This window comes from Mustela lutreola, chromosome 8 (genome assembly GCF_030435805.1).
Source record: "Mustela lutreola isolate mMusLut2 chromosome 8, mMusLut2.pri, whole genome shotgun sequence".
Lineage (NCBI taxonomy): Eukaryota > Metazoa > Chordata > Mammalia > Carnivora > Mustelidae > Mustela > Mustela lutreola.
In genome coordinates this window covers 15280280-15292863 of record NC_081297.1, presented here as the reverse complement: position 1 = coordinate 15292863, position 12584 = coordinate 15280280, and the positions used below count along the sequence as shown (strand labels likewise).

The window sequence follows — 12584 nt, the reverse complement described above, 5'->3', positions numbered from 1 at the left end:
TATTCTCTTATCAAATACTCACTTCTTCCCAAGCTCAAGTTCTTAACACTCTTTGAGTTGTTACATAGATGGATGAGTTTCTCAAACTATTGGGAAAATATTTGAAGAAGCAAGTTAAAGGTCATTTCATAAATATCTGACAGAACAGCTGGCATTGAGCATAGCTAAAGCAGTCTCTGAGTTCACTCTGTCATCGTGGGCTGGGTGGCAGTTCGGTCATTCTGTGGAGAGATGGCCATGCTTTCCAGGATATTCTTTAAGGAACCACAGAGATCCACATACATCTGAAGAACCCTATCAGGTTCCCTGAAAACTGTGAAACATCAGTCTCACTTTTGTGACAAAGGGTAAACCAAAAGGCAGGAAAATAAGTGCTTATCAGAACTTTCTGGAAGAAAGCCTGTTCCAGGTTATCTCAGGAGTCTGCACATTTTCCTCAGTCCCCTCAGTCTACTGTTTTTGTGCCCCTAATATGTTTTGTTGAGAAAAATGTTCAAAAGTTGTTCCTGTACACAGCATAGTATGAAACTAGAAACATATTTTTCAGAAAAATCTTCAACAGCAGGAATTTTTTTAACAGTTTTTCAGAGTTTATTCTCCACTTATCAAGGGGCTTTTGAGGGATGCCTGGTGGCTCAGTTAGTTAAGTGTCCGACTTTTGATTTCAGCTCAGGTCATGATCTCAGGTTGTTGAGATAGAGCCCTTAGTAGGGCTCTGTGTTGCGTGTGGAGCCTGTTTAAGGTTCTCTCTCTTCTTCTCCCTCCCTACTCTTCCTCTCCAAAAGAAAAAAAAAAAAAAAGGTTTTTTGAAAAAGAACGCACTATTCTCTAGGCCCCTAGTTAATGGAGATGTTATATTCTATATAAAGCATTCACTTTCCTGAACCTTTGCTGAATCTCCTGAAGTATTGCCATAGAACGTCAGATTTTTCTGTTAAGGCCTGTGTACCTATGACTCCTTGTCTTTTGCTTTGGAAATATATAAACTACTTTGTTTTTAGATGAACTTGCAAGAATGTTGAATATGCCTTACCCACCCTTCTTGTTTTTCTCCCCTCTTATCAGGGCTTAAAGCAGGCACCACTCAAGCCAATGGTCAGATCCCCCAGGCTGTACATTCTGTAAGTGCTGTTCTCGAAGAAGCCCAGAGGCATGCAGAAACAGCTAAGGTAAGGCCAGAGAGGAACTGACCTCATTCTCAGCCTCTTTCTGGTAAGCCCGTATTCTAAACCATTAGCAGTGTGCAGTAACTGCTCTGAGAAAAGAGAAAATCTAGTTACAACAACTAAGAAGTCATTATAATTTCATTTAAGTAATTGGCTTTTTTTTTTTAAATCTTAAATGTATACGGACTAGAATAGAAAGTTAAAGCCAACTGTTATCACATTGCTCCAGGAAAATGTAAAAAAAAAATTTTTAATACTTTTGCTTGGTAAATAGTTTTAATTTAGCTACACTGATTTCGGCTGAAGAGATTTTCTTGGTTTAAACAAGTGATTTTAGCATTTTGAAAGTAGACCCTGAGTTTTAAGTCTTTGGGATTTTTACTTATCTTTTTCTGAATAAATTAGAGCAACCAGTTAGTCAGAAGCCCTATATTAAATGCTGACTAAGCCCCAAAACCAGATTAGATGACTGCTAAAAAGGTTCTATTAGAAAATGTGCATTTTAATGTTCTACATACATCCTCAGGGTGATGGAGAAGAAAACACATTTTAAAATAATAGCCAAATTGACATAACATTCTCCATAACTTTTTCTTCAGTAGAGGAGATTAATGAAGATTTATTTAATCTGAAAATTGTAGCTGAAAGTTAAAATCTAGTTACTAGTCTATTTGGGAACATATCAACTGACTATTCCATTGAATATTTTCCATGTGTGATTCAAGCAGCCTTGAATAATTGTACCTTCCATAATTTTTCACTTCACTCCCCCCTTTCACTTTGTCCATCAGCCTATGATGGGAAGAATTAAATCTTGTATTTATTGAAACTGTTATAATTTTTGAAAACCGTTGTAGAAAGTGTTTCTCTAATATTCTTATGCGCTTCTCAAGTTCGACATCAGGCACTGAGCCGTCAGCTCTTATTTCTATGGTTCCTGTAAGGCAACTGAAGAGAAACACTCGAAAATACTGAAAGCAATGAAAGGATCCCAGAATAGAACTGACTTAGCTTTGTGTGAACATCAATTCCCAAACTGCCGGTTGAGAATTTTTTTTTAAGTCATCACTAGTCAACTAGCTCATCTTGCCAAGCAAATAAACTGAATAAAATAGAAACTCAATCGTAAGGCACTTTGTAGGAGAAAAACAAAACAAGACATAACTTCTAAATTTAATCGACAGTGGTAAGACGTTGCTAAGCCAAAAAAAAAGCTTGATAAATTGTAAATTGCAATGATAATTATCACTAAAACAGAGGGATTCAGCTAAGCTGCCTGAAATTCCTGAGGAAGTTGCATTATATAAATGTAAGTTACTGTTATCTGTTCCACCCGTTGGCAGAAGGAGGACTCTGCCTCTTCAGCCTTTGAGCAAGTCTGGTGTTGTGGTTTCCACCACAACATGGGCTGCATGACTTTCCTCTTTCGAACCCAGGCACACACCTGGCTCACTTGATATCATCATAACCTTGAGGCATTAGATAATAACTAAGCCCGTGATGCTCGTTTTATCCCTGACGGCCAACTGTCACAGGGTTTAACAAAAGGTAAATCTAAGATTGTGGACTCCGTGTGGGCCTCCTCTGTCCACCCACCACCTCCCTTGAAGTGGTCATGCCGAAGGAGAAAAGCGTGTAATTGGCTTCTCCCTGGTAGCTCACAGTCCTGGGGAGCAGAGCAGCACGTTTGTTCTCAGCAGGCCAGCAATCACTGATGCAAGAGAAGGCAGAAAAGGTCTGCTAGGAGAGTTACTCTTTGTGCCCAGATTTGTACAAAGGTTACCGGTAACCTAGTGAAAACTCCGTTTAATTTTTCCCTCCCATCTGCCTTGTACTAATCAAAGGAGGACATCTAAGCCAGGAGATTTGGGGAAGTTGGGGGGAAGCTTCTTCATCTCCTTTCGGCCACCGGAGGTATGATACAGAAGCAAAATTGTTTCATAGACACCTGCTCGCCTCAGACCAGGAAAAATGTTAGGGCTGCACATGCCCAGGACCTGGGCTGGCTTGTGTTGGGAACCAAGGCACACGTGGGAATTCCAGGAGAGCCATTTTGCTTCCGTTTTGAATTTCCTTAGACTGAGATTAGCGTAGGTAAAGACCTCCTGTTCCATTTACTTAAGAAGACATAGTAGATAAGCGTTAGTTAAAGAATGTTACTATCAGGAAAAACGTTAAGGGTCATTTGGAGTCATTCTCCTAAGGCAGAGCAAAGAGGAGCTAGCTGGTGAACCACCTGTGGTCTCCGGGCCTGAGTGATGGAGGCTCCCCCCACCCCTCGGGAGGCAGATCTCTCCTTTCAGTGGAAATGTCATGCTGTGGTTGCTCTGTTGAAGGACAAGAAGCCAGCCTTCGGTAACCACGACCCAGGAGCGCCCAGGGCCCACCAGCTGCCCAAGTCCAGCCTGCCACCTCCCCCTCCAGTGCGACGGTCTTCAGACGTCTGCAGCAGCCCGGCGACAGTGCCCAGGGCCAAAGGCCCGAGGGGAGGCTTCCCTGCCCCGCCCGACGACTCTCTGCCACCACCGCCGCCGCCGCCACCCCTGGAGGACGACAAGCTCCCTCCGCCGCCCCCTGATTTTAACGACGGGCCCCCGGACTTCGTGCCTCCCCCACCGCCGTCGTTTGCAGGGGATGCGGGCTCTCAGCTACCGCCCCCGCCGCCTCCCCCGCCTGCATCTGCACCCGAGGCCCCGAAGCCGCCCCCCGTTGGCGTTAAAAGGCCTCCTGCTCCCCCGAAGAGGAAAGAGAACCCGGGACCGCCCGGCGGGGGAGGCAGCGGAGAGCAAGATTTCATGTCCGATCTAATGAAAGCTTTGCAAAAGAAAAGAGGCAACATGTCCTAAGGAAAACGGATAAATATCTTCTTGTGATGGGCATAATCTTTTCTAACCTCAAGTGCATTTTTACTACTCTGTTTTTGTGACATCTTGTTCATTTTCGGTAAAATATCGACACATTCAGTCGAGAAATGATGTAAAATGTCACTGTAGCTCAAATACATTCATAACCATTAACCTAACACAGAAGTTAAAGAATCTGCCCAAATGTACATATCTTCACTGTTTCCGCTTCTGTGAATTCATTTTCCCTTCCAAGTTAACTAAAAAATGTTTTTATGTTCATTCATTTTAATATGTTCAGAAGCATCAAATTAATAAAGTTTATTTTTTTCTTGAAAACAGTATTTCTAAAAATATTTTTTAAAATAAATCTATTGCGATATCCCTGTTATAGTATACTTGACCTTTTAAAATAGCTTTCAAAGTCGTGGGCCATCTAAAGTGTTGTTAATCTTCGAGGTATTTTCCATCTCCACCCCCAAAGACCTTCAGAATTTTCTGGAAAAAAAAAATTGAAAGAGGGAAAAACAGGAAAGGTAGAATGAATTCAGTGTCTTTGAGACTCATGGCTTGATGGATGGGGATCCTGGACCTCCGTTGTTTGGTTTTCCAGTGGTCAAATAGCATAGTAATGAAGAAAAGAGATATGTAGAGTTTGGGGCTTCTCTGTTATAACACTGTTGTAAGTATCCTATAAATTAATACTTAGAGACAGGAAAAGGCAGCCATTTATGTTATTTAACCTGGAATGCTTTCTCTCAAAATTTTTTTTAAGATTTTTTATTTTTATATTTATTTGACAGAGAGAGTGAGTCAGCGAGAGAGGGAATACAAGCAGGGGGAATGAGAGAGGGAGAGACAGGCTTCCCACAGAACAAGGACTCAGATGCGGGGCTCGAGCCCAGGACCTTAGGATCATGACCTGAGCCGAAGGTAGACCCTTAACAACTGAGCCACCCAGGCGCCACTCTCAGATAAATTTGATGCTCAATTTTTAATTTTTTTTTAAATTTGACAAAGAGATCACAAGTAGTCAGAGAGGCAGGTAGAGGGAGAGGGGGAAGCAGGCTCCCCGCAGAGCAGAGAGCCCAACTCCAGGCTCGATTCCAGGACCCGAGATCACCATGACCTGAGCCAAAGGCAGAGGCTCAACCCATTGAGCCACCCAGGTGCCCCTTGATGCTCAATTTTAATAGCTAATTTACCTTGAGCTCCTGTTACCCTGTCTCACTTCTCTTTCAGGTTGACTTCTGGGAGTCCTTTTAGATTTTAACTTTATTTCAATGGTTCTATTTTTCTTTTTAATTATGGAACATGTCAAAGACTTTTTTTTTTGTGGTGTACTTAATATACAGTGTTAGTTTCAGGGGTACAACACTGTGATTGAAGAACTCTGTATGTTCCTGCTGTGTTCACCACAAGCTATTACAAGATCATTGACCATATTCCTTATGCTGCTCCTTTTATTCCTGTGGCTTACTCATTCCATACCTGGAAGCCCGTGTCTCCCCCTTCCCTTCACCCATTTTGCCCATCCCCCCCACCCTCCTCTCCTCTGTTCCTCTGGCAACCCTCAGTTTGTTCTCTGTATTTAAGGGTTTGTCTCTGCTTTTTTAATTGTTTTTTGTTTTTTTTTTTTTAGATTTCGCATATAAGTGAAATCTTATGGGATTTATCTTTCTCTGACTTGTTTCACTTAGCATAATATCCTCTAAGTCTATTCATGTTGCTGCAAATGACAAGATTTTATTTTTTTATGGCTAATATTCCATTGTGTATATATAGCACATCTTCTTTATCCATTCATCTGTCAATGACCACTTAATTTACTCCCATATCTTGGCTGTTGTAAATAATGCTGCAATAAACATAGGCGTGCACATAGCTTTTAGAGTTCGTATCTTCCTTTTCTTTGGATAAATAGCCAGTAGAGGTATCATTGGATCACACGGTGTTTCTGTGTTTGTTTGAGGAACCTCCATACTGTCTTCCAACAGTGGCTGCAGCAGTTTACCTTCCTACCAACAGTGCACCGAGGATTCCTGTTTCTCCACATCTCAAAATCTTCTTAAAGCGGGTAGAAAATAAATAATCACTGAGATGTTACTTTCCACTTAAGGAAGATGATTAATCTTTTATTTTCCTATTTGGGGGGAAATAAGCTCTAAATTGACTTTTAAAACAAAAAAACAAATTCAGATTTTAAAGCCAAAATATTTAGTAATTAAAACTGATGAAATGAGGGTGCCTGGTGGCTCAATGGGTTAAGCCTCTGCCTTTAGCTCAGGTCATGATTTCGGGGTCCTGGGATCGGGCCCTGCTTCGGGCTCTCTGCTCGGTGGGAAGTCTGCTTCCCCCTCCCTCTCTGCCTGCTTGTGATCTCTCTCTCTGTATGTCAAATAAATAAATAAAATCTTTTAAAAAAAATGATGAAGTGTTCTATACTTTAACTAAGCATGTTCCTAAGATAGGATAGAAGGTAAATGCTTTACATTAAATGTCTCCTTGTGCACAGTAACTCTTTCCTGTTCATTTTTGTTTTGTGATGATCTTTGATGTCAGATGCAGTAAAAACATGGTGTTTCTGAGACCTAAGGAAAGCCTGATCAATATGCAGATCTCTGGGACAATACAAGAAAGTTGTTAATGGCAGAATTTTCTTAGGAACTGATTTGGAGACGGAGAGCTCACACAGGTTGTCTGTGGCCACGCAGAATTGCCCCAGTTGCTTCAACCTGACATAGGCTACTGAACCAAGCCTGTGAGGTTCAGGACAGAAGATTGTTCATTAAATTTACCTGGATCTTAATTTGTTCAAAATTACCACCTAGTTCACAGATGAGGAAATGCATTAGTACTTGAGAAGAATAACTTAGAATTCAGCATCTCTTCAATCGAAAATATAATAACCCTTTGCCAACTTGATTTCAGAGTATAAAAACCCTGATGGTATTTTCCAGTCATGTCCAGAGCAGGAAGCAGAAGTGTTCTCCATCCCACAGCCACAGCATCACGAAGAGGAAGGGACCCTGGAAAGGACCCACTACATTAATTAGGATCATGACTTTACGTGACAAAGCAAAGATTGCTTTGCAAATCTAGAGCCATCTTGAGCAAAAAATAGGACTTGATTACACAATTCAGAGCAGAATGCCAATACCTGAGCCACATATGCCCCTAGACTGTCGAGCAGGGCCTAGAACTGGTACCTGGAAATTCTTAGTGTTCCCCTCTCCGCATCTCTGCTCCTGTCCATATGCCTGCTTCCTGGTCCCTCTCTTTGCAAACACTGTTACTCGCTTTGAGTTGTCACTCCACTTTTCAGCTCCTGTGATGGAAGACAGTCTCACTCTCCAACTCCTGCATTTCTTTTCGCATCTGTCTAGAGGTCAAGACAGACTGGTGGTCTACCTTTTACCCCCACCTGGGAAAATTCTCTAAAAGAGAACCTCGTTGGCATGAGTGAATAAGGGGTCATTGCTCAGCCACATCATTGGTAGCCAGAACATAACACGAGAGGTACTGGGACCCATCACTGGGGATCAAGAAGGCTCAGAGAGTAGGATGAGGGCACTGAGGGGGGGAAAGGGAGAGCTGTGGTGGTTACGGGCTTCACAGAAGAACCAGAAAGTGTCACTTCAAACATATTCCCAACTTAACAGAGAGAAATCGGGCCTGACTATGTGCTTAACCTCGACCTCACAGAGCTGGGTCCCAGCCCCAGTTTCCTAACTCCCATCCATACTATAACTTTCCTTTACAGGGGAAAAAATATAAAAATTCAAACATTAAAATGTTTGTGAGCATTTGATAATATGAATTTTAGGAAAGCTCCTGAAAAGAAGTAACTGGTTTTGTAATCAAAGTACTGATAGTTTTAATGAACAAAAGGGTTGACTACTCCATTCCGTTTGCCTGTACGGTGGACCAACTTTGATCTCTGCTGTGTGAGTATCAAAGAAAGAATCCAGTATTAAGGTCTTTTAAGTCAGGAATCTTAGAGACTGGGCTGCTTTTGCCTCATCTTGAGGCAGAAGTTTGCTTTCAATAGGCCCAGGCACCAGATCAGGAGCTCTGTGTGATTTTCATTCAAGTAGAACAGAATCTCTGGTGGCTTGCAGGAAAGTTTTCACAAACACTACTTACACATGAGTCTACTTAGGTCAGCCTTGAAAATGTACCAGAATTTGTTCCCCTTTCATGAAAAGCGTAGCCATAAATCTGGACGTGAGGGCAGTACCAGCTTTGGGATCTAGGCAGCGATAAAGGAACTATGGTATTAAGACACTAATCCTGGGGCGCCTGGATGGCTCAGTGGGTTAAAGCCTCTGCCTTCGGCTCAGGTCATGATCCCAGGGTCCTGGGATCGAGCACCACATCAGGCTCTCTGCTCTGCAGGGCGCCTACTTCCTCCTCTCTCTCTCTCTCTCTGCCTGCCTCTCTGCCTACTTGTGATCTCTGTCAAATAAATAAATAAAATCTTAAAAAAAAAAAAAAAAGACAGTAATCCTCTATCAGAACCTAAAATAACTCCAGAATTTTGTGCATAATGTTGCCAACAGGACAGAGATCCAGGTAATAGAATAACTGCGAAGCAAAATAAAATAAAACACGGGTTTTGATCAAGTTTACAAGAAACAAGATTTAACATGCCAGGAGATAGACTCTCCTGCTTCCAGTGGGTCTCAGAGGGAAATGAACATTTAAGCTTCTACTGTGTGTTTTACATACTTTATTTAGTCATAAAAACAATGGCTGGTATGATACTGAAATTATCAAAGTCAATGATAACTGAGACTTTGAAGTTTGAGATCTCTTTATGGCTTGATATACGGTCAGTTTTTATAAATGACCCACATGTGTACAGTTACAATGTACTGCCTGTGTTACTTAGTACGACCTTCCTAGGCATGTGGCTTAAGACTTCCACAGCCTAATATCTAGTCTGCTTGATCCATTGATTACTTGGAAGAATGTGTTAAAATCCCCTTTGATGAAGGTGGATTAGTCAATAGCTTCTAATTGTACTGGTAAGTTCTGCCTTACATATTTTGATACTTTATTAAGTATAAAAATTTATTTGTGTATTTTCCTGGCGAACTGAATGGCATACCTCTGTGGACCACCATTTGCTTGTTATATTCATACAGCTCTTTTCAGTCATTTCCCTGAAAAATCCTTCTATTCATTTACTGTCAAACTTTGTACATCGTGATGTTCCAGGTTTGCCACTTATAAATAGAAGTGAATTTTGTTGTGTTTATATCTAGTCCAGCCATCCTATCTTTTAACTGGAAAATTTATTTTTTTAACTCTTACTGTAAACGATTATATATTTTTATAGCTCATTTTGTACTGTTTTTAATATCTTATTTTGTACTTTCTATATTATCTGGATTTTTCTGGGGCTTTTTTCTTTCTATCTTCTTTTCATGTAACTAAAGATTTTTCTCTTATTCCATTTTAAATCTTCTTATTGAAAAGTTACACCCTGTTTCTTTTCTTTCAATGGCTACCTATAAGTGACATCATACTTAAGAAAGTCTGAAGTTAAACGATTTTAACCAGGACAATACAAGATTTAAGAACACTTGAATTTCATTCGGACACACACACACACAGACACACACACACACACACACAGAGTATTGTCATCCAGTGTTTGAGTTTTGTCTTGGGTTTTTTCCCCCTAGAATGTCTTTATTACATACTCATTCTTGAAAGATGGTGTCATTGTATATAAAATTCTGGGTTGGCTGTACATAAACTTTAGTAAGTACTAAATAACAGTGAGTTCTTTGAAAAGGTTGTCCCCCTATCTTCTAGCTTCCAATGATGCTATTGAGAAGTTGGCTGTCAAATTATCCTTTCATTTTGGTCATCTTTTCTTTCTCCCTCTGGATGATTTTAAGACTTTTCTTTATTGGGATCTAAGTGTGGGTTTCTTTTTATTTGAATGCTTGGGAATCTGCCAAAGCTCCTAATTTTAAAATATGTGGATTTCACTCTTCTGGAAAAGTCTCATATATTTTGTTTTCAAATATTGCCTCTCCTTATCCAGTTCTGGAGCTCCAGTGAAATGTATGTCAGACCTTCTAACTGTCCTTCGTATCTCTTAATTTTGTATATTTTCCATAAAGTACCTAAGAATTTCATATTTGGTGAACCAATAAAAATGGTATCTTTGGGATGCCTGCGTGGCTCAGTGAGTTGAGGTCTCTGCCTTCTGCTCAGGTCATGATTCCAGGGTCCTGGGATAGTATCAGGCTCTCTGCTCAGCGGGGAGCCTGCTTCCCCCCACTCTCTCTCTGCCTGCCTCTCTGCCTACTTGTGATCTCTGTCAAATAAATAAATAAGATCTTAAAAAAAAAAAGAAAATGGTATCTTTAATTTTATATTTTAGTCGTTCATTGCTGGTATATAGGAATGCAATTGCAATTGATTTTTGCATACGACATTGAATCCTGCAACCTTTCTGTACTTGCTAATTAGTTTTCTTTTGTCAATTGTTTTTTTATTTTCTACATATACAATTATGTCATCTACAGAGACAGTTTATTTTCTTCCTCCCCTATTTATATACCTTCTATTTCCTTTTCTTATTAAGAACTTCCAGTATGATGTTGAAAAGCAGTGGTGAGAGGGGACATCCTTACCTTGCTCCTGACCTTAGCAGGAAAGTGTCTAGTTTTTCACCATTAAGTAAAATGTTAGTGTTACTTTTTTTGTAGATGTTCTTTAGCAAGTTGAGAAAATTCCCCTATATTCCTAGTTTGTTCAGACTGTTTATTATGAATGGCTGTTAAATTTTGTCAAATGTTTTTTTCAGCATCTGTTGATGTGACCACATGATTCTGGTATTGTTAATTTTCTCTATTGATTTCCTGTTTCCAATTTCATTAATTTCTGCTTTAATTTTCAATTTCATTGATTTCTGCTTTAATTTTCATTTCTTTACTTCTGCTTATTTTATATTTAGTTTACTCTTCTTTTTCTAACTTCTCAAGGAGGAAGATTAGATTACTGGTTTTAGTTCATTCCTTTTTTGCTGTATGCATTCAGTGTTATAAATTTCTCTTTAAGCACTTCATCCCACAGATTTTGATAAGTTGTATTTTCATTTTCACAAAACACTGTTTCATTCCTCTTGAGATTCCTTTTTTGACTCTTATGTTATTTCTTTTTTTTTTTTTAAAGATTCTATTTATTTATTTGACAGAGAGAGATCACAAGTAGGCAGAGAGGCAGGCAGAGAGAGAGAGAGAGGAGGAAGCAGACTCCCCGCCAAGCAGAGAGCCCAATGCGGGACTCGATCCCAGGACCCTGAGATCATGACCTGAGCCGAAGGCAGCGGCTTAACCCACTGAGCCACCCAGGCGCCCCAACTCTTATGTTATTTCAAAGTGTGTTGTTTAATCCCTAAGTCTTTGGAAATTTTCCAAGTATCTTCTGCTATTAATTTATAGTTTAATTCCATCATGATTTTGAGAGCAGACATTATATGATTTATATTCTTTTTTTTTTAAGATTTTATTTATTTGACAGAGAGAGATCACAAGTAGGCAGAGAGGCAGGCAGAGAGAGAGGAAGGGAAGCAGGTTCCCCGCTGAGCAGAGAGCCCGATGCGGGACTTGATCCCAGGACCCTGAGATTGTGACCTGAGCCGAAGGCAGTGGCTTAACCCACTGAGCCACCCAGGTGCCCTATATTCTTTTAAATTTGTTGGGGCACCTGGGTGGCTCGGTTGGTTGAGTGTCTGACTTCAGCTCCAGTTGTGATCCCGGGGTTCTGGGGTCGAGTCCTGTTTCGGGCTCCCTGCTTGGTGGGAGCTTCTCCATCTCTCTCTGCCGGCAGCTCCCCCAGCTTGTGCTCTGCCTGGCAAATACATACATAAAATCTTTTTAAATAAGTAAATAAATACATAAATAAATTTAAATTTGTTAAGGTGTGGTTTATGGTCCAAAATGTGGTCTGTCTTGGTGAATGTTTCATGTAAGCTTGAGAAGAATGTGTATTCTGCTGTTACGAGATAAAATAAACAATAGATGTTAATTATATCCAGTTGGTTGATGGTGGCTAATGAGCTGTGTCCTTACTAATTTTCCGCTTGCTGGATTTGTCCATTTCTGACACAAGGGTGTTGAAGTCTCCAGCTATAATAGTGGATTCATCTATTTTTCCTTGCAGTTCTATTAGTTTTTGCCTCATGTGTTTTCATACTCTGCTGTTTAGGCACATACACGTTAAAGGGTGTTATGTCTTTTTCTTTTTAAAGATTTTATTTATTTATTTGACAGACAGAGATCACAAGTAGGCAGAGAGGCAGGCAGAGAAAGAAGGGGAAGCAGGCATCTTGCTGAGCAGAGAGCCGGATGTGGGACTCGATCCCAGGACCCTGGGATCATGACCTGAGCCGAAAGAAGAGGCTTTAACCCACTGAGCCACCTAGGTGCCCCGGGTATTATGTCTTCTTGAAGAGTAAACCCTTTTATCATTCTGTACTATTTTTATTTATCCCTGATATTCCTTGCTCTGAAATTAATACAGCTATTCCAGCTGTCTTTTGTTTATGTTA

General features: G+C 40.4%; 2 protein-coding genes across 4 annotated transcripts in view; one reads left to right on the top strand and one right to left on the bottom strand.

Moving 5' to 3' along the window:
• The window catches only part of APBB1IP (amyloid beta precursor protein binding family B member 1 interacting protein), a 114256-nt gene extending 109908 nt beyond the window's left edge, over nucleotides 1-4348 (top strand). For both annotated transcript variants that reach the window (XM_059183886.1, XM_059183885.1), the window contains 2 exons: nucleotides 1066-1169; nucleotides 3503-4348. In XM_059183886.1, coding sequence (XP_059039869.1) covers nucleotides 1066-1169; nucleotides 3503-4012 — 614 coding nt within the window. In that variant the 3' untranslated portion in view covers nucleotides 4013-4348. The remainder of the gene's footprint in view (nucleotides 1-1065; nucleotides 1170-3502) is intronic.
• A 1913-nt stretch (nucleotides 4349-6261) lies between these two features.
• LOC131838142 (protein adenylyltransferase SelO-like) overlaps nucleotides 6262-12584 on the bottom strand; it is a 55451-nt gene continuing 49128 nt past the window's right edge. For both annotated transcript variants that reach the window (XM_059183887.1, XM_059183888.1), the window contains 2 exons: nucleotides 11741-11884; nucleotides 6262-7038 (listed from right to left, as the gene is read on the bottom strand). In XM_059183887.1, the coding sequence (XP_059039870.1) occupies nucleotides 6970-7038; nucleotides 11741-11884 (213 nt within the window). In that variant the 3' untranslated portion in view covers nucleotides 6262-6969. The remainder of the gene's footprint in view (nucleotides 7039-11740; nucleotides 11885-12584) is intronic.